The sequence below is a fragment of the Lygodium microphyllum genome, chromosome 4, assembly GCF_053477565.2.
Source record: "Lygodium microphyllum isolate KBCC chromosome 4, Lygodium_microphyllum_v1.1.10, whole genome shotgun sequence".
NCBI classification, from domain to species: Eukaryota; Viridiplantae; Streptophyta; class Polypodiopsida; order Schizaeales; family Lygodiaceae; genus Lygodium; species Lygodium microphyllum.
This window is the reverse complement of record NC_141138.1, coordinates 176,047,843-176,071,540: the sequence shown is the minus strand read 5'-3', so window position 1 is coordinate 176,071,540 and position 23,698 is coordinate 176,047,843. Positions and strand designations below refer to the sequence as shown.

Here is a 23,698-nt window from a genome sequence, read left to right as displayed (position 1 = left end):
GCTCATTGGGCCATCCGGTCTAGCTCAAGACTTATCAGGTGTGATTTTTTCTCTCTTTTCTTTCTTGATCCAAAAGTACATGTTTCTTAAGACCTTTGTGTTTAATTGTTTCTTCACCATGGAGTCATAAGGCATTGCTTTGCTTGACGGGTGCTAACATTAGCTTTTTAAATCCATTAGAACATATAACAAACGTTGATTTGTTTATCACAAGTATTTGCTAGATTTGGAACTAATTGAGTTGACTGCTTACCAATACAAAATCTGCACACCAATCTAGCATCTCATTTTTAATTTTGGCTTACTCTTTGCATGGATCAACTCTTTGCTTCTATAAATTCAAAACCACAAGCAAGTCTTTCAAATTTGATAATGACATTTATATTGGCGAGCATTCTACAGATTTGGTTTAGATTGACTAGTCTATACAAGTGCCTAAGTTTAGTTTGGGTATGGAGCTGTTGTTGAACATCTCCAATAGGTGTGATTAAACACTTGTATACAATGTCCATAAAAATAATGTAAATGTTTAAAAAAAGTAAAGATTTTGATCACCTCAATTGCTTATAAGTAGATATAAGTGAAGATTATTCAAAACTATGCATCACAACGAGGACATGCTTAAGAGCTAAAGGTTGCTTTGGCCACCATATGCCTTGAGATGCTTTATTGACAAGCATACTACATTGGTAGATCCATCTTCACTTCATACATAGTTGATTCACAGTTCTTTCAGTGCAAGTAATGAGGAATAAATGCTCACAAGACGAGGTTCAATATTTAATACCACATGCCAGGAGATGATAGAATGGAGGCTAATGGCATGTTTGCAAAATAACTGCTTGAAATAAGTTTTAGCTAGAGGGACTATGGAAACCCTAGGAAGAAAATTGAAATCTTTTAGTTGAAGGTGAAATGAATATTCAATGTAGAGACTTCAAGTTTGTATAGTGTGAAGATAACAATCATTTAGGCTTGATAGAATGCATCAAGACAACCCATGTATATCCTTTGAAGGGATTGATGCATGATGGAAGTTCCAATTTCAAGTGGCCAATCTAATTTGCACAAACATAACCAACTTATGCAAGGCTAGAGGCAACATAACATGAACTAGAAGAAAGTGATAGCAAGTTGCAAGGAATGCACGTGACTTCAACAAACTCCTAGAGAACTTTCATGGTTGGCGATTATAACCTTCAAGAGGCAAAACATTGTCAACAACGTAACTATGGCTTGATTATCTTTTTGGCAAGGTTTTACCCCTTTCTATGGCCAAAATTATTTACCATCGCTCTCTTAGATATAGAGCTATGTTGTTCGTGGATGTTCTGTTGTTATCGCTCTTAGTTGCATAGCCTTCTCTTTTAGTAAGTGAAGTGTTAAAGCCTCCTCTCTTTAGTGTTCCAAAAAGCTTTGATCATCTTATATCTCTTTGAAATTTATGAAATCTTGTAGATTGCTCTTGCAGGTATTATTTGTATTGTACCTACTCAAGTTTCAAGATAGGAGGAAGATTTTTAGTTTAGCTATGGCTCCTTTGTTGTTATTATAAACACTTGCCATGCCAAATGAGCATGAAGTGTGAGGGAAAATCCACCAAGTTCACGAGCCAAGTCTAGTGTAGGATCATTCAACATTATGAATATGTCACCTTCAAGGACTTTCTAACCTTGGAATATTTTATTTAGGTGGCTACATTTTTCACTTAGTCTCTTAATTTGTGCTTTTTTGGTTTGTTTTTTCCTTACTATGTCAAGCTTATTGCATTGGTTATTATAGTCTAAAGAATGGCACCCCTTAAGAATGGGTCTAAAGAATGTTGCAATTATTAAGAGCTAAGATTGCAAAGAAACTAATTTGTGTGGGAGTTGATGGAGCAATAGTTATGCAAGGCCATTGCTTAGGAATTTGTGTTTGCCTACAAACTTCTATAGCACCTTTCATGTTAGGAATTCATTGTATGGCACATAGAATGAACTTGGCCTCTAAAATAGTTGATGAGTTTGATAGTGTTGCAAAGGTGGAGCAGTTGGTCAATACATCTAGTAGTTTTTTTTGTAGGAGTTCCGAACGATATTTAAAGTTCCAATAGATGGCAAAGGGTTTAACAGAGGGTAGAAAATTATTGAAGCATGTGAATACAAGGTGGATTGGCTTGTACTTTGCCAGCTAGGAGATTATTAAAGGAGTGTCCATCTTTAGTAGGACTCATTTATAGATTGGCAGCTCAAAAGTCAAAGGAGACTGACAAGGCAATAGAGCTTTTAATAGCTTTGATAAATTTAGGGACATTACTCACATTGATAGGTATTTTGATGGTTTTGGAGTCAATATGCTACTTGTACTTTTTTTTTCTAAGTTTGATATCTAATATTTTGTATCTTTGTTTTATAGGAATTGTTCCTTTGCTTGCGGAGCTTAATGTCCTCGTGAAGCTTGCTGAAAAGAGAACAATGTATATGACTGAATATAACAATATTCAAAAGATGGTATGCTTGGCATTAGATTCTTTTATGTAGATATGAATCATCCTTTGCATAAGGAGAGATTCAAAAGATGACATAATTTACAAAACTTGTAGGTCAAATCATAATTGGGGTCCATAGGTTAATTTGTGGCTCTAAGCAAGTTGGATAGCTAACGAGTCAGCTAGCATTGCTTCTAGGTCTGTAGGTCTCACTGTGCGCAATTAGGAGGCTCCATGAGTCATCCGATGCATCTGGAAGGCTACGGAAAGGTTTCCCTGTTACTGAAGGTGCTCTGCTTTGCTCGAGATGTGCTGAATCAGTCAATTTTCACCATCAACCTTTGGTCCCATTTGACAAGGTCCGATTCCCAGAGTCGGACGTCCGAGAGTGGGTGGTCGGATTTTCATTTGTTCCATTTTGATGCATTTGATTTCCAAATGGTCCAATTTCAAGTGTCCGATTTTCGTGAGTCTGAGTGTTCGATGTCTGATTAGTCCAAATTGGACGGGCTATGCATCCGATCATACGGGTCATGAGGGGTCCAAATCCGATTCTTGGTTATGTCTGGTCGGATGGGTTGAGTAGTGTCCAAGCATCTGATTGTCAAAATTGAACCATTCGATTATCCAAAATCAGACGTCCAAGTCTGATTCTACGGATCATACTCTAACTACCTGGTTTGATTCTAACGACACGATAACTGTGATGGCACAATTTTGATTCATGGTGCCAAATTCAATGCACATAAAGTCACCAACACCTCCAGAATGCAAGAATAGACAAGGGGCAAGGTTTGTATATACCTGGAATGGTCGAAAAACTCCAACATAAGTTGGTCGATATGTCGAAGGCCCTAGGTATCTCTCTCTCTCTCTCTCTCTCTCTCTCTCTCTCTCTCTCTCTCTCTCTCCTGAAGCTAAAAATGAGCCTCCACCTCCCTTCCTTGGGTCTTAAACCTTGGTTCCTATGCGCACTTATTACCCCATTAGTGCTCATGCCTTGTCAATGGATTTCAACCCTGTTTTTCCCCTATTCTCACCCTATTTTGGGCTTGTTTACAGGAGCAACCCTAAAGTGATTCACTTCGATCTCTTAATCCTATTCTACCCTAAATGTAACAAAAATCACAAATCAAGTACTGAAATTATCTGTCCTACTTGCCTAATCATCAAAACCCAAAATACTTACTGGCATTGAAGATTAAACTCTGAAATCTCCTACCTACATCAAGCATTGGTTCGGGGATGAAACCCTACTTCGACACTCAATTTGAAGCGCACAAGTGCTCAAACTTGAATCCGTTGGTCCCGGCTTTGGAACCAAAATATAGTGGGAGCTCACGCTCAACCGCCAAGACCCACGGGCCGCTTATTGTTCAAGCATTTCAAGTGAGCTCTAATGGCTATCTCTCACCTAGCCAACACGCCTTCGATCCCACAGGTGTAGTGAGCTTACCTCAATGCCCGAATGAGTGGCCTCCTCCACAAGCACTCCGGAAGCTCCATGATCCTAGTTGTGAGCTCAAGCAACCTCAAGCCTCCTCCTTCAAGCTCCATCCTCCATAGCCGTGCGAGGATTAAGAGAAGAGAAGAGAAGAGGAGAAGATGGAGAGCTTCTCCACCATGGTCCCTCACCCTCACACACTCACTCCCTCACACTCCCTCTCTCAAGTACTGCATTCACAAGCAAGAAAGAGAGAAGCATAGAGGAAGAAGAAGCCACTTTAGCCACACACCAAAGAATGAGCTTCTCATTCACTTTTTGAGTTTATATACAAGCCCTAAATCCCTTGGACACCCATCCCCTTTTTTACATGACCGGGCATCTTGCCAAGGTCCTATTTCCCTATTCACTTCTTATTGCCTTATTCCTTCACCTATGCCTGTCTCAATTTTACAATTTTCACAAGAGGGAGCTTGGCGCTCTTTTACAAAATTTTGGTGACGCCTTTGCATTTTAAAATGCACATTTACCTTCGACTTGACCTTTTGCGCTTTTGGCCTTTTCTCTCTTATTCGTTTGCCGAGCTATCTTTTTTCGCATTATTCCCTATTTTGAATTTTCTTTTTTCCGTCTCATATCGAGGTTAACATCCAACTTATTATGCTTATCTTTGGGAACGTGGTAGAATGCCTCTCACAACTTATGATGCACAAATGAGCATATGATGGAGCTTTCCATGTCCAAACCTCCTTTGCAACCTAGTAATCAATAGCAATGCAAGGGAACCAAATAATCAAGTGTACAATAGTAGTAACTTCCTCAACCCAAAAGTTATATGGTAAGCTTGCATGGCTGAGCATACTACATACTACCTCCTGGATTGTCCTATTCATGCATTTAGTAATACCATTTTAGAGAGGGGTGTAAGGGGCAGTCAAGTGACACTTAATATCCCGCTCATCGCAAAATTGTTCAAAATATTTTAAGACAAACTCACCCCCATTACGAGACCTTAGGCATTTCAGTCTATACCCATACTAGTTCTCAACAAGAGCAAGCCAACACTGAAAGGTAGGCAAGACATCTGATTTTTGCTTAATAGGGTAAGCCCAGACCTTATGCGAGTAATCATCAATGAACATGACAAAGTACTTCACACCACTTGGCGATGACAAGGCATGGGACCACATATATCCAAATGAAGAAGAGCCAAAGGCTCACCCATGCGCTTCATGCCGGACTTTTTATGCATACTATATATCTACCTATCATATAAATAATGATCACAATACTCAAAACACTTATAGTCTAGGGGAGGAAGGTACTACAAACTAGTATACATTTTCATTCCTTTCAAAGACATGTGCCCAAGGTGATGATGCCAAAGAAATACATTTGCAACTACAGCCACAACCAAAACATAGTCAATTGATCTAGATATTAGAGGGTACTATGACTTAGCACCACGTGTAATAATAAGATTCTCATGGGTAATCTTCCATGAGGAATCACCAAAAGAGATAACATAACCTGCATCATCCAAGGTGCCAGTAGAGATAAGGCTCTTCATAAGAGCTAGTACATGATGTACATCATGAAGAGTGAAAATGCTATCTGAACGAAAATGTAGGTGAACATCACCAATACCAACTATCTCCAATGCCATCTCATTATCCAAACAGATAGATCCAGTCATATTGTGATAGGAGTGAAACCACTCTTTATGAGGGGTCATATGAAAGGAGGCCTTCGAATATATCAACCAACACGGAGTGTATCTTGACAAAGTATCAATTAGATCTAAAGTATTCAAATAAAAACTTGCCAAGATAAGATCATTAGATACATCAAGCTGCACCACATTAATCTCCTCAATCTCTGACACTAGACTTGCTAGGCACAATGTTGCACTTATCATTCTTATCCTACACTTTACCCTTTTCCTTTTCCTTGCACTTGTCTTTGTGCATTTTATAGCACTATGGCTGAATATGACCTGTTTTTCCACAAGAATGACAAGTAAGACCGGACTTACGGCCATGGGACTTACTGCAAAACTTTCCATATGTCCTAGACTAAGATCTATTAGAGTCTCTACCATGGCTATTTCCATCATGTCAGCCTCTCAAATCAATGCATGTGACATACGAGAAGCATCCACATTCTTTGTGCTCACTTGTTCTCTTAAGAGGGTACTCTCAACATCCTACAATTTCAGCCCATCCTTAGCACATAAAGCTATATAGAAAGTGTCCCACAACTCAAGTAGGGTACCAATAAAAAATATAAGGTCCAAAGCATCCTTGAACTCAATCTCCTATGAAATTAAATGGCTGATGATGGAGTGAAACTCATTCAAGTGTGTAGACATAGAAGTCCCTTTCTTCATGTGCAAAGGTCCATCAACTATTTCAACCAATATACTTGAGATGCAAGACTCTACTTGTCAAAAGATTCTTAATTTATGTCCAAAGCTCATATGTAGTTTGATTTCTATTATAATGAATCTGCTTAGAGAGTGATAAAATGATCATAGGCTTGCATAGCTTATCTAGTTCATCCCAATCCTCAGCTACAATGTTTTTGGGTTTGGCACCCCCATTTTTGAGTGGTTTAATCTACAATTTATACACTAAAACTTGTTATATCTGGGTCTTCCAATAGTTGTAATTGGTCCATCCAATTTCTCAATGTTGAAGATAGTATTATCGTGAGAACCACTAGCCATAATGAGACCAAGCAAGTACATAGAAGGGCAAGATGAATTGATGTAATACCTTGCAAATTAGCCCCAAAACCATTGCTAAATGAAGTGAGAGATATGTGATATTGCCAAAGTAATGAGTTGTCCACAAATTGTAAGCAAAAGACTATCAAGTCCAAGTGACTACCCTCAAATAGAATACATAAAATTGAAATGGCATGCTACTGCAATAAATTGCAGCAATATGCCAACAACCAACTGTGAGCAACCAAGAAGAAAGAATCCATGAACAACTGGCACTGAAGGCTGTCACAAATGCAACGTGTCAAAAACCGTATATGTAATAGGCATAAACATCATGCATAGGGTAGGTCTCAAGGGCAAATAAAGAGACCTACCAAATGCATAACCCAGTAAGTAAAAGCTCAATGCATAGTCCAAAAGCATATGAATACCATTGATAACACCCTAACAAACATAAGCACCAAATTCAAGCTAAGAGATCAAATCAGCCCACGATAAGGTAATTGCATCCAATAAATATCAAGAGAGCATGCACATGTCACAATGAGTCCCACTATCTCACTAGGGTAACTGTATCCAATAAATATCAAGAGAGCATGTACATGTCATAATGAGTTCCAATGTCTCATTGTGATAAGCTCAAGCTCAACTCCATAAACCAAATGCTCTGTAGTACATCCAAGTGTCAATGTGGCCCAGTATATAAAGTCGAGTACTCCCACTGAAGAAAAGGTCGAATGCCAAATGAGCAAGCAAAGCTCAAAATATCATGTGAATGACATCTAAATATCCAAGATATATGAAGCATAAGTCACAAAAATAAAATCCAATAGATTCTTTAAGCCCATAACTACATAAGCCGCTGAAGTAACAAGACATGTAACCACAACCAATATTAATGTAACGGAGCTCAAATCTCAGCTCAAAAACATACCATAGCATATCGGGAAGTATACATAATAATCAAAGTAGCGGTACATCCACTGAGTATCCCATAAAGCATCAATGGGCATTAGACATAAGATTTTTTCTAATAAATGCTTCTTTTCATGTTATTTTAGCATTGAAATGATAGTAAAATATGAGCTATTTCAAGCTCAAATTAGTCCCAAAAGCATAACCATACCATGTTGGCACCAAAATAGTATCCCCAAGCATCAAATATGCATTATATAATTTATTATTTGCTATCCAAACCAGAAAAAATTTGTTTTGTGTGAGACAGAGAATAAAAAACTACACATAATAAACTACTAGTGCCTAGATTTGTAGCTCTTATCGTGCTCTTTATTTATAGCTATAGAATTCCTAAATCCAATAACATATGCAAAAGTCATGGCCAAAATATGATAGTGCTATCAAGCTGCCATAGTTGTCCATGACTTCTACAACATGGACTGCATCCACTCCAAATGGATAAAATAGTTGCTCCTTTAGCTTAGTAAGCACTCAACAAGGCTTAACTAAGCCTTGGGAAGCTCCTCAATAAGTGAGGAGCAAGCTGGAATAAGCTAGAGGAAGGACATACTTAATGCATACCTCGAGAGAAAGAAACAATGGTTGCCGTGAAACCTTAAGTTGAGGCTTTAAATCCTGGTTGAAGCAAAGGATGAAGAAGCTCTTCGAATGGTTGGCTTTGATATCAATTGAGGGGAGTGAGTTTGGAGTGGAAGCACACGAGCGAAAGTAAGAGCTATAGTGGAGAGAGAGAGAGAGAGAGAGAGAGAGAGAGAGAGAGAGAGAGAGAGAGAGAGAGAGAGAGAGAGAGAGAGAGAGGATATTGGAACTCCAATAGTCACAATGTGTGACTAGCCTCTCTTTTATTCAAATGCCATTGAAAGAATAAAGAATGAAGTGACACTATGATAGGCACCTGCCACCTATAGTGTACACGTGTGCAGGTACTATCAATATAGTAATATGGGCAGCTAAGTACAAGTACCTTTACCCCTAACATCCTCTAAGGATGTACTATATATACTTCTATGTGAGGATGATCTTAGTATATCAATGCATATTGTTCATACTCACATGGGGAGCCAATAACTCTTGATATTTGCACTATGATGAAATCTAGGCACAATATATCTATCTTGAAAAAGCAATAATTATATCCTAGTTATATTTTATTGTACTCTAGGTTTAAATGGCATTCATCTAACATTATCCTTGGATTTCTCTCAAATGATAATTCCACTTTGGCAATTTATTGAGGATCCATTGGTTATTATTTATATAGCTAGGGATGTATTTCTAGCATAGATTGAGGACTTGTCATTGAGTTGGAGACTCTAATTCATGGGTATTTCTATCAAAAGATAGAGTGTTAACAGTTCATGTAGGTTCATTCTTGTACCCCCTAGAGATCATTAGATTCAAATTTTGATAGAAATGATGACACAAATGTTTTCTTAAAGGATTAATGCAAACATGATGGACTTGTTCTACCAATGGTATAGAGTCTTTAGATGATCAAGTTGTATATAATTAGCCTGATATTTCATGTATTTTGTGCTAATGATATGGCTTGGTTTGTTAACATCCTTATAAATGTGATTGTAGGTGAGACAAATGGTTATTTAGATTTGACAATGAGATCCTAGAGGAGCATTCTTATATGTAATTATGACCAAAATTTAAAGGACACTCTTCATATATCTCATATGGATACATTATAGAGGGACTATCATTGACTATACTTATTGGATCTCAATGATGCCTAGGTTCCTCTTGATGATGGGCTCTCTAATGCTTTTGATCTAGTAGGATGTTATTTGGTAATTGAGGATTCTATATAACATTATGATTATGGAGGGCCATGGTTGGAGCATATACCACTTATTCTTGCAACAAATTCGTGTTATTCCTATGGTCTAGGGTTGTTCTTCATGGGTACACTCCTTTTTACCACCTAGGTGGGTTATTTTTTTGTATCATTTGTTTTGGAGGATCATAGTTATTTCCATTCGATTTAGATGGATCGAATTGTCATTACTTTGATTATTCAATAGTGAAGGCTTATCCATATATATATCCTTGATGAGGAAGAATGAGTTGACTTGATCTTCAGGAAAAATATCATTTAGGTAGGGATGGTTTGTCTTAAGTTCTTTTATGAGTTTCATGAAGTCTAGGAGTTGTAGAGGTCTCTTATTTAATATTTATATATATTTAGGCTATGTGGGTATAAAAGGGCAACGTTACATTTGTTTAGAGCCTTTTGTTCATTTAAAGATAGATAGTTTTATTGAGAGCAATCGTTGAGGGTGAGCCCACAACTACTCCAGCCCTTTAAGATGTACACTATTTTTATATCCCTATCAATCCAAAGGTGTATGTGACATTAGCACCATCATTTTATTGGCACATCAAAGTGCATAAGCACAGCTTTCACCTCCATGTTTGACATGTTATTTAGGTCTTTTGCTACTCATTTAAGGCTATTTAGCATCCTTGACAATCTCTTTTGGTATACTATGTCAAAAATTACAAATAGGACACAATTCACACTTTTGAACTCACCTCTCTTCAATCTCTTTCGATCTAATGTGTTGAAAAATTGGGGCAGCTCACAAAGCACCCAAATACTGTCCAAATCATCAGGATTGTCCTTTGTTTTGGGCTAGATACCTCACTACTTGGGACTTACAGTAATGCAATTCTGTGGTGAAGTTGGACTTCAAACAACCTTATTAGGTAGGGCTACCAAAGTGGGGGACGGTAGCCAAGGTGTCGATGCGATTGAGCAAGTCTCACAAGGTGATGTGGTGGTGGTGGACATGACATCAATGGCCATTCTGACCTTAGAGCGAGGGCATAATCCACTGTGCCACCCCTCTCCTCTCCCTTGCCCTCCTTAAGCCTTGCGATTCCGTTGGGTATGGACAAAACAAACATATTGCTTTTTCTAGATTGAAAATGTCATGCTCAATCGATCAAATCTGATCGAAAAGGTTGAGTGTGACCATAGATGTAGTGTTGGTTTGGTCATGCAGGCTGCAACTATGCCTACCATAGACCTCCTAGTTATAAAGAAGAAGTTCATAGCTCCATCACCTTGCTAGGTTTGAGTGAGTTGACTTTAACTCTTTGACTGGCACGCTCATCCTCCTGCTACGATTCTTTCTATTTCCGCCAACCAGTGATTTCTCCCTCCCTCCCTCCCCGTGTCTGCGTCTCTGTCGCGCGCGTCTGTGTGTGTCTGTGTAGTGCAGATCCGATTCTGCCATAGTCGAAAACTATCGGTACCTCGGCATCGAGGCAACATGAGGCACGATGGCCTCGTCCTTGCGCTGTTTCTGTTAATCATTTATAAAGCTAACGTGGCCACAGCTGTCCTCTTTCCCGACGACTGCAGCCAAAATGTCGTTATTCCGCAGCTCAGCTTCTCCACATCCTCCCTGTCGTGCAAGGTCGTCTGGCCCGGAGATAATTTCATCCTCAGGGTATGTTCCCCCTCTTTCGTGTGTTTCTCCGATTTCCAAACGATCTCTGATTTTCAGTTAATGACAGATTAAGAGTGAACAAGAAGCATGTCCAGGCCCCATGCCTTAGGCAGAACCCTCTTTCTATGTGTATTTTCTGTACATCTGTTTCACTTTCACTCAACCTGACCACGCAGCATTAACCAAAATGTGAAGAGGTACTTAAATCGGTGAATGTGCCTGCGTGTGGCACTTTGTATGCTACAAGATCTATGTGCATCTGCTGTTCAACTCTGTGCATACCTTGACATCTCTACCAAGTAAGCCTGAGCAGAACTCGAGCTTGTCTAGCTTGATGGCCTGGTTAGGTGAAGAGAACTCCAAGATCTGCAAACTGAAGGGGCGTGGCCCGTGGGTTTTTTTTACAGAATTTGCGGCTTCATGCCTGCTCCACGTCTGCTCCACGTCTTCTATAAGATAACATGAAATTTATCTTCTAACTTGGTATCTCGGTCAAAAGATTATTCACACTACCAAGTCATAGATAGCCAATCATATAGAGTTCCTACTTAGTATCCTGCATTTTGCACCCACAACAAATGAACTTTCCTCCTGGTTCTCCTCTTTTTACATGCTTCCCAAGTCCATCAAGGTGGTATTAGAGACACAATCACATGCATGAATATATAACACAGTCAAAAGTTTTTAGGACTTCCGCCATCAGACTTGCTGTATCCATTTGTAACATGAGCTCTTTGTATGAGGCTGCTGCGATGGACAACCCTTGTACTGTTGCTTTGGGAACACGAGAAAAAACCTTGGATTTGACTTCATCACTGTTCAAAAACTTATCCTACATAAGGTGCCACCAATGATCCATGGTGCTCAAAGTTGTAAGGCCCCCATTATGATAAGAAGCTATATGTAAGCCCGGATATTGGTTGAGTCTTGACTTGTATGCTAGGTGAGGTTTATGTGACCGAATGACAAAAATGTGATCGTTGTAGGTCTAATCTTTGGGTTAGACGGAGCAGTTAGGTTGGTAGCAACTTGAGACACATTGCATTGAGTTGTAGGGTAAGGGAGTTATCAGGGGTCCTAGCCAACGGTAAAGGAAATATTTATTGGAGTATTTCCTAGGCAACTAGTAGAGGTGTACATGGAAAGTCAACAAACATATGTGCATATGAAATGCCAATAGACACATGGGCACATAGAAGGTCAACAGACACATGTGCATATGGAAGGTCATCCATCATGACCCCTTTCATAGGCTATAAAGGCTAAATCCCTTCACAGCTATCAATCATCTATTTTTTACCCAGTTAGAGTTGCTCCAGCTAGCCTTAAGCTCTTCACCTGTCTTCTATCAAGATTGCTATCTAAGCTTTATAGTGAAAGTGTACAGGTGGACAGAGCCATCTTTGTATTAGTTGTTTGAAGCTAAAGAAAATTTTTATTCTCCTCTTATCTGTTATATACTCTCTATCTCTTTCTCAAATTTTATTCGTTGCGCCGTGTAATTTTTACATGGTATCAGAGCCCAGGGGGCTCTAGGGATCGAAGAGCGCGTAAGAGGCAAAGCCTTCAAGAGCGAAGAGAAATGATGCCGTCTTCCGGAAGTGGTTCTGGTGCATCAGGAAGCAATGCAGGAGGTGGTGGTGCTGTATCGGCTCTTCAAATACTGAGGATTCGTCCACCAACCTTTAGCGAAGGCAAGCTAGATAATACAAACTACACCTTGTGGAAGTTTTGAATTACAACTATCCTTGATTCTTATGAGCTTTTGGAGACTGTGCTGGGGACTGATGTAGAATCATAGCCTACCCCCGATCTATCAAATTCTAGTGTGATGATTCCTTCGGATGCATATCTTCTACGAGCTTGGAAGTGAAGAAATGCAAATGTATTGTGTGCCTTAGTTACAAGTTGTTCTGATAGTGTTTTGACTTTGATTCAGTATAGAATCAAAGCATTAGAGGCTTGGAATGTACTGAAGAGTCAGTATAAAACGCGAAACTAAATAAGGATTCAAAACTTGGAAAATCAACTAGTAACGGAGAAGTTTACTGAGGAAGAGACGGTTGAAGCATTTATCACTCACATTAAGAATCTACGCGATCAGATGGCTGGCGATGGGATACAAAAGACTAGCGAAGAGCTAGCTCGGAGGTGTCTTCGGATTTGTCCACAAAAGTTTGATAGACTAGTAATTGCCCTTAATACTCAGGTGAGACCTCAAGCTTTGACTTTTGAGGAGTTTTGTGCATTATTGATGGAGGAGGAGTTGAGGTTGAAAGCTCGAGAAGGAAGCAACAATGGAGATGTTGCATTCTCTGCCAATACAAAAGGCAAAGGTAGTTCCTCCAAAAATGATGGTGACAAAAAGAAAAAGGCGGTAAGAAGAAGTTTTAGGGAGAGTGCTTTTACTATAAGAAGAAATGACATGTAATCGCAGATTGTCGTGTCAAGAAGGCAGATGAAAAGAATGGTACCCTTAAAAGTAAAGGGAAAGAGACAGTCAATACGACTGAAATAAAGATAGAGTTATTCATGGCGACCATTGAGGAAGTGTGCTTCTCGACATAAGAAGAATCTACCACTGACTCGTGGGTGTTGGATAGTGGGGTCTTCCATCACATGACAAACAAGAAAGGTCTATACAGTTCTATGCTGCCTCTACAAGAATCCATCTCTGTGATGGTTGGAAATGATGCGAAATGCCCTGCTGCGGGCACATATACTATTTCTTTTGTTGCTGCAAATGGTGAAGTAAAAAAGTTGTGAAATGTGTTGTAGGTTTCCAAAATTAGGAGAAATTTGTTATCAGTTGCTACCATAACTGATCTTGGTCATGAAGTGAGGTTCAAGAAGACAGGTGCAGAAATTCTCGACAGTGCTGGCAAAGTTGTTAGCAAAGGAGAAAGAAGGAACAACCTGTATGAGCTAAGTGCTCTTACAGCCACCACTAGAGTGGGCACAAGTAAGCTTTGGCATGAAAGGTTCGGACACATTGGATTTGTAGTGTTGAAGGAGATGCACAAGCAAGATATGGTTGCTCATCTACCTACAGTGATTAAATTGAAGGAACCATATGAAGCTTGTATGATGGGCAAGCAATAGAGAAAGACATTTCCACAAGAAAGCAAGAATAGAGCACATGCTTCTCTAGAGTTGGTGCATGCTAACTTGTGCGGTAAGATGCCTACATAGGCCTTGGGGAGATCTTCTTGTTTTATGTTGATTGTCGATGACTACAGTAGGAAGATGTGGGTGTACTTCCTTCGTGATAAGGCTCAAGCTTTTGGTAAGTTTAAAGAATGGCTAAAACTTGTTGAGAATAAAACAAAAAAAGTGTGAAGAAATTTAGAACAGATGGTGGTGGTGAGTTCAACTCAAAGAAGTTTGAAGACTTTTGTAAGAGCAAAGGAATCAAGCATCAATTGACGACGCCTCATACACCTCAGCAGAACGGTATTGTGGAATGTAGGAATCGCACCATTGTGGAGATGGCAAGGTGCATGCTAAAGGGCAAGGGATTGCCTAACTATTTTTGGGTTGAAGTTGTTAATAGTGTAGTCTACATTCTAAATCGGAGCTACACAAAGGCTCTCAAGGGAAAAACATCTCATGAGGCTTACATTGGTAAGAAACCATTTGTCTTACATTTCAGAATTTTTGGATGTGAATGTTATGCATATGTTCCAAATGAGAAGAGAAACAAGTTAAAGCCACAGAGCAGAAAATGTATCTTAGAGCTGTCCCTATCCTTAAGGAGGAGGAAGGACCATCTTCAGATAATGAGGAAAAAGCTCACCAACCTGACATCACCTTACTGGAAAAGCCATTGCTGCGTTGGGTGAAGCAGCTCCATGACCACAATAATTCTATGTCTACATCTGTTGAGGAAAAGGCAGACGGACCAAGGAGGTCTCAAAAAATAAAGGAGCAAAGGAGGGCTTTTGCTCACACAGTCAATATGGCCTTGATGGTTGAGATTATGAGAGAAGTAAAGGAGCCAAATGACTTAGAAGTACTTGTAGATCTAGCATGGAAGGTAGCTATGCAAGCCGAGTATGACAGCATAATGAAGAATGACGCTTGGGAGCTAGTGGATCGGCCAACAAAGCGGAAGGTTATTGGCACCAAGTGGATGTGGAAGGTAAAGTACAAGACTGATGATACCTTAGAAAAGTACAAAGCTAGACTGGTTGCACAGGGATTTTGATAGGTTGAAGGGTTTAATTTCCAAGAGTCATTTGCCTCAAGTGTTAGAATGACTACTATTCGCACAGTACTTACAGTGGCTGACCACAAGCAGTGGCCAGTTTACCAAATGGATACTAAGGCAACATTCTTAGATGGTGACCTCAAGGAGGAGGTGTACGTGGCTCAGTCACCAGGATTTGAGGCCCCTCATTCTGAGAACAAAGTGTGTAAGCTGAAAAAGGCATTGTATGGGCTGAAATATGCCTCCAGAGCATGGTACTAGTGGATAGATAAGTTCTTTTTAAACTTAAACTTCAAAAGATGTGCCTCAGATGCTAACTTGTATGTTTACAGGGATGGTGAAAAGTGTGTAGTGATTGTTCTATATGTGGACGATCTTCTTATTACAGGTGACTATGAAGATATAATCAACCAAACTCGAAAGGCCTTGACTTTTGAGTTTGAAATGACAGACTTGGGCTTGCTGCACTATTGTTTGGGGATTGGGGATTGAAGTTTGGCAAGAGCTAGGAAAGATCTTCATCTCTCAGAAGAAGTATGCATGGGAGATCTTGAAGGCATTTGGCATGACCGAGTGCAAGGAGATAGCTACACCTATAGAGGTGAATGCAAAGTTGTCCGTTGAGGATACATTAGTCTGTGACTCAAATTGGGTAGGAGACAGTGATTCGAGAAAGTTAGTTTCTGGTTATTGTTTCTCTTTGGGTTCAGGAATTTTCTCTTGGATTAGTAAGAAGCAGCCAACAGCGGCATTATCTTCTACTACCGAAGCAGAGTACAAGGTAGCTTGTTTTATTGCATGTGGAGTAGTATGGTTGAGAAGGATCCTATGGCATATGGGAGTGCAGGATGAAGAACCAATTGTGTTGAGATGTAACAATTAGAGTCACATCGCCATTGCCAAAAATCCAATGTTTCATACATGCACCAAACATATAGAGATCCAGTATCACTATGTGCATGATTTGATGGAGGATGGGATAGTGGAACTGGTCTACTGTCCAACAGAGGAGAATGGAGCGGATATTTTCACCAAAGTACTTACGAAGGATCTGCTTCAAGTTCATCTTCAGAGACTCGGCATTGGGCCGAGGAGATAGTTCACTTGCGGGTGGTGGACATTGAGGGGGGGTGTTAGATATGCTCAATGCCCCACCCTCATAAGGTGCTACCAATGATCTATGGTGCTCAAGGTTGTAAGGCCCCCATTATGAGGAGAAGCCATATGTGAGCCCGGATATTAGTTGAGTCTTGACTTGTATGTCAGATGAGGTCTATATGACCGGATGGCAAAAAGGTGACCGTTGTGGGTCTAATCTTTATGTTAGACGGAGTAGTTAAGTTGGTAGCAACTCGAGGCACATTGCATCGAGTTGCGGGGTAAGGGAGTCATCGGGGGCCCTAGCCAACGGTAAAGGAAATATTCCTTGGAATATTCCTTAGCCAACTAGTGGAGGTGCACATGGAAGGTCAACAGACGCATGGGCACATGGAAGGTCAATAGACATGTGCATATGGAAGGTCAACAGACACGTGGGCACTTGGAAGGTCAACAGACACATGTGCATATGACTAGTTTGGTGTATGAATGATGCCCAGGCCTAATATAAAAATTTTAATTTACCACTTTCTCCAACAGTTTGAATAGTGATGAAGCACACTTTAGAGTGAAAGGTGGACCATCCCATTGTGATTGCCCACTTGGCAGCTTTTGACTCTTGGCTAGATCTTTGAATGGCACTTTTGTATACTTCTATGCACTTCAACTACATGGAGAGTATGTGTCATAAGTGGAAGTAGATGCAATAGTTTTCATTAGAAGACTGGTAAACAACATAGTATCAAGGTTCCAAAGTTGCTCCATCAAGTACCTTTTCCGTTTATAGCAATATGCATATTCTATGGATGATTCAAAGTTAAAAAGTCTAAAGCCTAAAACAAAATCATTTATTTTACCTACTCATTTTAGCATTCACAATTTACAAATCACAATGTATAGGCTGGAACATATGTATAATGCATAATGCAAAGCAAAGGCTGAGCACATCATTTTGCCTTCTTGCATGAGCATTCCGCTTTCTTTCCCTTGCTGTCCACCCTCTTTCTTAGCTGATCACTCTCTCTACTTGTTGCTTTCCCCCTTTCACATCTACTGTTGTCTATAGCCTTGAAACTTCGCATCCCAGCCCTAAAACTCCACATTTCTCATCCTTGAGTTGCCCAATTTCTCTCCTTTCTTGTCCATACTATTTGTAGCTGTTTTCCCTCAGATTTGGTGTTCATTTTCACTATTTCCAGTGAGCAATTCCTCCCCTCTCTTCGTCCTTCATTGTCCACATTGATTTGAGCAAGTTTTTCCCACTTTTGCTGTTGGTTTTCTCTATTTCTAGCAAGGTGCAGCCTCCTCTTCCTCTAGTAGTACTAGTGCTCTTGCTAGTAGCCGTGAGGAGGCCGAGATAGAGATGGCTTTGGATGATGCTAAGTGACTCTCGTGAGCCATTACATGATAGATCATGATGATGACTCATGAGATACTATGATACATTATACATCATAGTTGTATTTCTTTTCATGCACTATTTACTGAGTTACAACTATGAAAACTCTCTTTTTTGAGTCTATATGACATAATATGAGTCTACGATTGTTCACTTTTGAGCCTTCAATCTTGAGTTTACTGTCTATGACAAGTTACAGTTTACCTTTTAAATTGAATCATGATTCATGTATACTTTACACTTGTTAAATCTCGATTCTCTTCTAAGCTCTAATGTTATATTGTTGAGGAATAATTTTTGGATTTCCGTTTCCCTGTTTCACTATGTCAAACTGGGCTTGAAACTCCATTTCACAACTCTTAAACGCATTTCTGTTTTGCCGTTTCCAAAACTTCTGGCAATTATGGAGCAAGGTATGTTTTTTGTTTCGTACCTGTGCTCGGGTTTTCTATTGGGATAATGCTTGTGTGCAAGAGTTTTTCAGTTGTTCTAACGGTTAAAGAGTAAGGAGCTGCCACTTTAGGACTGATAGATCATCGTTGGAAATTCAAGTCTTGTTGCTCGAATAAGCATAAGAGAATTTTCATTGACAGTAATTTTGTTAATTTAATATTTAATGTTAATATTATCATTAATTTTAATGTTGTTGTAATGTTAAATATCATTGTGGTTTTAATATTTAATGCTTTTGGTAATGCTATCATTAATTTGAGTGATTACATTATTAGTAATGTTAGTATTAACTTTATTGTCAATTTGGCCTTTAGATGTTAGGGAGATGGAGATATTAAGAATTAGACGGGGTGAGAGAGAGTATGAATTGGGAAAGAGTGAGAGAAGGTGTCATTCTTTATGGAGAGAATTCTGATGTCTGGCTTAGAATTGTTTTTGGGAGGTGATGAGGAAGGAGAGAGAGTGCATAATGATTAGTCATCGCTAGCGCTGGAGGAGCAGGGAGAGAGTGAGAGGAGCAGATGCTTGGCACATTTTTGTGGTGATCACGAGTGTCTCTAGAACAAAAAGGCGAAGTCTACTTTCAAGACTTCGATAAATACTCTTGAGGCTCCAAGTACTTTGAAATTTTATTCGAAGAATGTTTTGTTAATGCTAGTAATAGTAACAATAGTTCCATTAATATAATAAAATTGTTTTTAGTTCGCATGATCTCTTAAAGATCATAGGGCGTATAAATGACCAAGATATTACAATTTTATTTGATAATGATTTTACTCATAATATATTTTTTCTTGCTTAATGCAAAAAGTGTTCCACATGGTATCTGTTGACCGAGTCTATCGTGTTCGATATGCGGAGGATCCTACGATGGATTGTTGGGATTAGATGGTACCGGACTTGGATCTTTTGATCCAACAATATCATCAAATCATGGATTCTTGACTAATAAGCCTTGACCATGTGGATGTTATTTTTGGCATGCTATGGTTCTTTGAAAAATACTCTTTCTTGTACATTGACTATAAAAATCATGTATTTTTTTTAAAGCTTGATGGTCGTTGGTTGTTTACCCTCCGAGATTAGAGAAAATAATCTATATATGATTTTAGTAATGGAGTTTACTCAATGTTTTTCCAATCCAACTGTTACTACTTAAATTTGTTTGTTGAAAAATTTCAATTATCTATGGACTTATACTATTTCTTAAAGCCTTTAGACCGTAGGATGGAAACTTTACTCGGTAGCCATCTTGTCTCTTGAGAACCTTATAGATTTAGTCTAAAAGAGGAGGACGAGATAGCTAGGCAACTTGAGGACTATTTGGCTAAGGGTTATATTGAGGTAAGTTCCTATGTGACGTGCTTGTCCTTCTTGCAAAAAAAAAAGATGGCATGATATACTTTTGTGTTGATATAAAGGCCTTAATAAGGTGACCGTCAATAATAGATATTTGTTTCCTAGAATGAATGATCTTGTAGATCAACTTTGTGGTTCGTATTTTTTTACTAAAATCGATCTAAGGTCTAAATACCATCAAATACGAATAGCTTCAAAGGATGTCTCAAAAATTACATTTCGAACTCAATATAGACATTATTAGTTTTTTGTCCTACCTTTTGGATTTACCAAAGCTCCCTCAACTTTCTAACATATATGATGAATTATTTATTTCATTTGTATATTGAAAAGTGGATAGTTGTTTTTCTAGACGACATCGTTATTTATAGTAAGTTGTCGAAGAAGTATGCGAAACACTTGGATATGGTCTTAAGTCTCTTAAGATGAAGGCAATTGTTTGCAAAACTATCCAAGTGCGAATTCTTTCGCACCGAGTTGTTATACCTTGTTAATATTATATTGATTGATAGCATTCGGATTGATCTTGAAAATATACAAGTAGTGCTCGATTAACCTATTTTGAGGACCATAAAGCAAGTAAAATCTTTTTTAGGTTTTATGGATTTTTAAAAATAAATTTCGGAACTTTATTAAAGATTATGCTTATATTACCGAACACTTAATATGTTTACTTAAAGGTATCCAAAGCAAGAAGAAGCATGTTAGTCGGTTGTTTGGACTAGTGAGCTCGATCAATGACTTCAAACATGGAAATGGCTTGTTATTAACACTGCATAGATGTTGTAGATTATTGATCCGAATAAACCTTTTGAAATTCATACAGATGTGAGTGATTGTGCTTTAGGTGTTGTTTTTATTAAGATAGCCGATCTATCGCATTTGAGAGCCGTAAGCTCGTCGATGCCTAACACGTTATACTACTCAAGAGGAGGAATTATTGGCAGTCATCCATGCGCTTAAAAGTATGACATCATTATTTGTACCATGTGTGGTTTATTATTTGGACAGACTACCATTCATTGAAATACTTATGTGATCAGCCCGATCTCTGTGGCTGTTAGGCGAGATAGACAGAGCTTTTGCAAGAGTTTGTCTATGAAATTCGCTATAGGAAGGGCACAACTAATAAGATTGCCAATGTTCTTAGTTGAATTCTTGAAGTCAGTGCCTTGTCCTTCTCCAAAAATTTAACTGATTTCTATCTTTCTTTTAAAGGGCATTGCTAAAACCATTCAGAAAAGTATTTCATATGAAATGGATTACTTTTTAAACAAGGTAAAGTGTGTGTGCTCAATGATTAGGACATCCGCAAGAAAATTTTGTACGAGTATCATGATGTGCTGAGCGTTGGAAACCATGGCATATATTGGACTTTGGCCTTGGTCACTTGTTAGTTTTATTGGCCGAATGTATAACATGATCACAATGTTAAGTTTCAAGACTCTTATGAATCTTACAAGTAGGAGATGAGAATAAATAAAATGTAGTGGATGCTAATATCCCCTCTGAGATCTTGGGAGTGGCTAAAGGCCAAGAAGTCAGATACGATGAAGCATTGAAGGTAATGGAAGGACCTTTGTGAAGATGTTTCCAATATTGCCATTTGTAGGGTAGAGTAGACTAACTTAACTCTCTACCCAAACCCACTCTTGAGTATAATGATACTAGATCTCCATATGTTTCATGTGAGCATGAAACATTGGATTCTTTGCAACAATAAAATCATTTTGATTGGCATTGAAGAAAAGTAGGTCCCACATGAGGAAACCCAATATTTAGGAACATCCATCAAAGCCAACATGCCTCCAAGTAGAAGAGCACATTGTATGGTACTTTGCCTTTGTTGAAGAAAGGGCCTGGTAGGTTGCTTCTTATTGCTCTAAGTAATCGTGGTGGATGGAAGAGATAGAGCATAGCTTGTGGTGTCGATGTTATCTATCCAATTTGAATTTGACCAGGTCAAAATAGTAATCCCCTTTTATACTTCCTTGTAGGATTTAACGTGTATATGAGACACGACGCAAGCTAAACTCACCATAAAAGAGATTGGATATCAGACTCACCTCCCAGTTGTAGAGCCAAATGGGTTCATCCCCAAGCATACAAGCCAACAACACTTTTGGGTCATGACCACATCCCAAGGATTGACGTCCCATACTACCAGCCCATACCATCCTGATGTACGAATGTGTCGGCCGATGGGCGAAGAGTCCAAGAGTGGTGATCACACAATGAATGTGCACAATAGGGCCTTGAGTCATATAAATAGGCCTTGGTTGCTCTAACTCCAAAGTGTCGTACTAAGTCACCTTCGTAATCGTTGTGGCCAATGCTACTAGTGCCCATTCAGATGTCCAAGGACATAATACTTTCCCCCTTATGAATGATTGTTGTGCTCAAGAGTATCCTTAGGGAAGAAGTGAGAAAAACAACTTTTCAATGAACGTAACAACAGCCAAGTAGCCTTCGCCTTTGGGGGGTTTATCCACTTGGTTAAGATATTGGGATAAATGGTCTGATGGGATCGTTTAGTCCTAAGGTTAAGAATCAATTTGGGTTTGAGTGGAACATAACGACCAGTATCGTCAAGTTGTAGGCTTCCTCAATCGGGACAATTTGTTTATCTTTTCCTAGTCGTTTTTTCAAATGACTCACGTGGAACACAGGGTGAACTCGGATTTCCGAAGGTAAGTCCACCAACTCATAGGATATGCTATTTATCTTCTTGGTAATTTGGAAATGACCACAATACCTCAAAGATAATTTATAGCACTTGTTGGCAGTCATCGAATTAGAGTCCTTTAGGACTTTAAGGTAAACCCACATGGTATGATCCGGGGCTGTTTTAATGCTTTTCCTAGCAATTGTCAAAATCTCTTGCAAATTGTGTAGAAAGTCGACTATGGATTGTATTTTCACCCCCTTGAGCTTTGTGGCAATTGGTGATTTCGGCTCATAACCATACATAAGCATGAATGGGCTATAACCAGTAGCCAAATGCATAATATTGTTATAAGCAAACTCAATTTAAGGAAGATAACGCTCCTAATCAGATTGTCTACGGAAGACATATGCATTCAACACGTTCTCCATGGTTTGATTCGTGCGTTTAGTCAGTCCATCAGTTTTAGAATATTCCGAGAATGACATGGACAATCAAGTTCTAGTTTTTGGAAGAATGTTTGCGAGAAACAGCTAGTGAACCTAGGGTCCCGATCACTGACTATTTCATCGGGTAAACCATAAAGTCTATAAAGGTGTTCAACAAAGAGACTAGTCAATTCATGGCTTTTCACGGCCGTTTTCGTAGAAATGAGTTGAGCCATTTTTGTCAATTGATTGACCACAACCCAGATTGTGTCATGACCTTGATTCGTATGGGGTAATCCTACTACAAAATCCTTAGAAATGCTACTTCATTTTCTATTAGGGATTTGTAAAAGATACAACATCCCTACTTGTCTGTGCCATTTAGCTTTGTTAAGCTGACACAACAGGTACTCACGCATGTTAGACTTAATCATAGTCTTAATATGGAGCCAATAAAAATAATGGGTATCCAAGGCCAAAGTTTGGTGTATGCTAAGATGTCCAGTGCTTGGCACATCGTGACACTCCTGTAAAATTTTCTTGTGGATATTCTAATTATTGGGCAAACACACTTTGCCTTGTTTAAAAAGCAATCCATTACAAATGGAATACTTTTTTGCCATCTTTCTCTCAGTAGCTAACTTCCAGGCATTCGGACCACTTGAGGTTCTTGGGCTATGCTAGGTCCCTCTTGAAATAGTTGTCAGATCTTACCGAAGTGAAGATCGTTTTGGCAGCGCCCTTTGAGAAAGTTAGAAACCAGTCAAAATTTTGGAGAAGGATAAGGCATTGACTTCAAGAATTCGGCTTGAAGTTAAACTCTTGCATAAGCTTTGCACATCTTGCCTTGTGGCCACGGAGATTGACAGATTGATCACATAGGTATTTCAATGAATGGTGGTTCTCGTCCAAATAATAAACCGGGTGCCATATAAATAATGATGCCATACTTCAAGCGCATGGATGACCGCCAATAATTCCTTCTCTTGGGTGGTATAA

General features: G+C 39.0%; 1 protein-coding gene across 1 annotated transcript in view; it reads left to right on the top strand.

The window, feature by feature from the left end:
• The first annotated feature begins 10,703 nt into the window (after positions 1 to 10,703).
• LOC148037948 (cytochrome b561 and DOMON domain-containing protein At3g07570-like) overlaps positions 10,704 to 23,698 on the top strand; it is a 56,674-nt gene continuing 43,679 nt past the window's right edge. Inside the window, exon 1 of the mRNA XM_087676993.1 lies at positions 10,704 to 11,087. Coding sequence (XP_087533119.1) covers positions 10,908 to 11,087 — 180 coding nt within the window. The 5' untranslated portion in view covers positions 10,704 to 10,907. The remainder of the gene's footprint in view (positions 11,088 to 23,698) is intronic.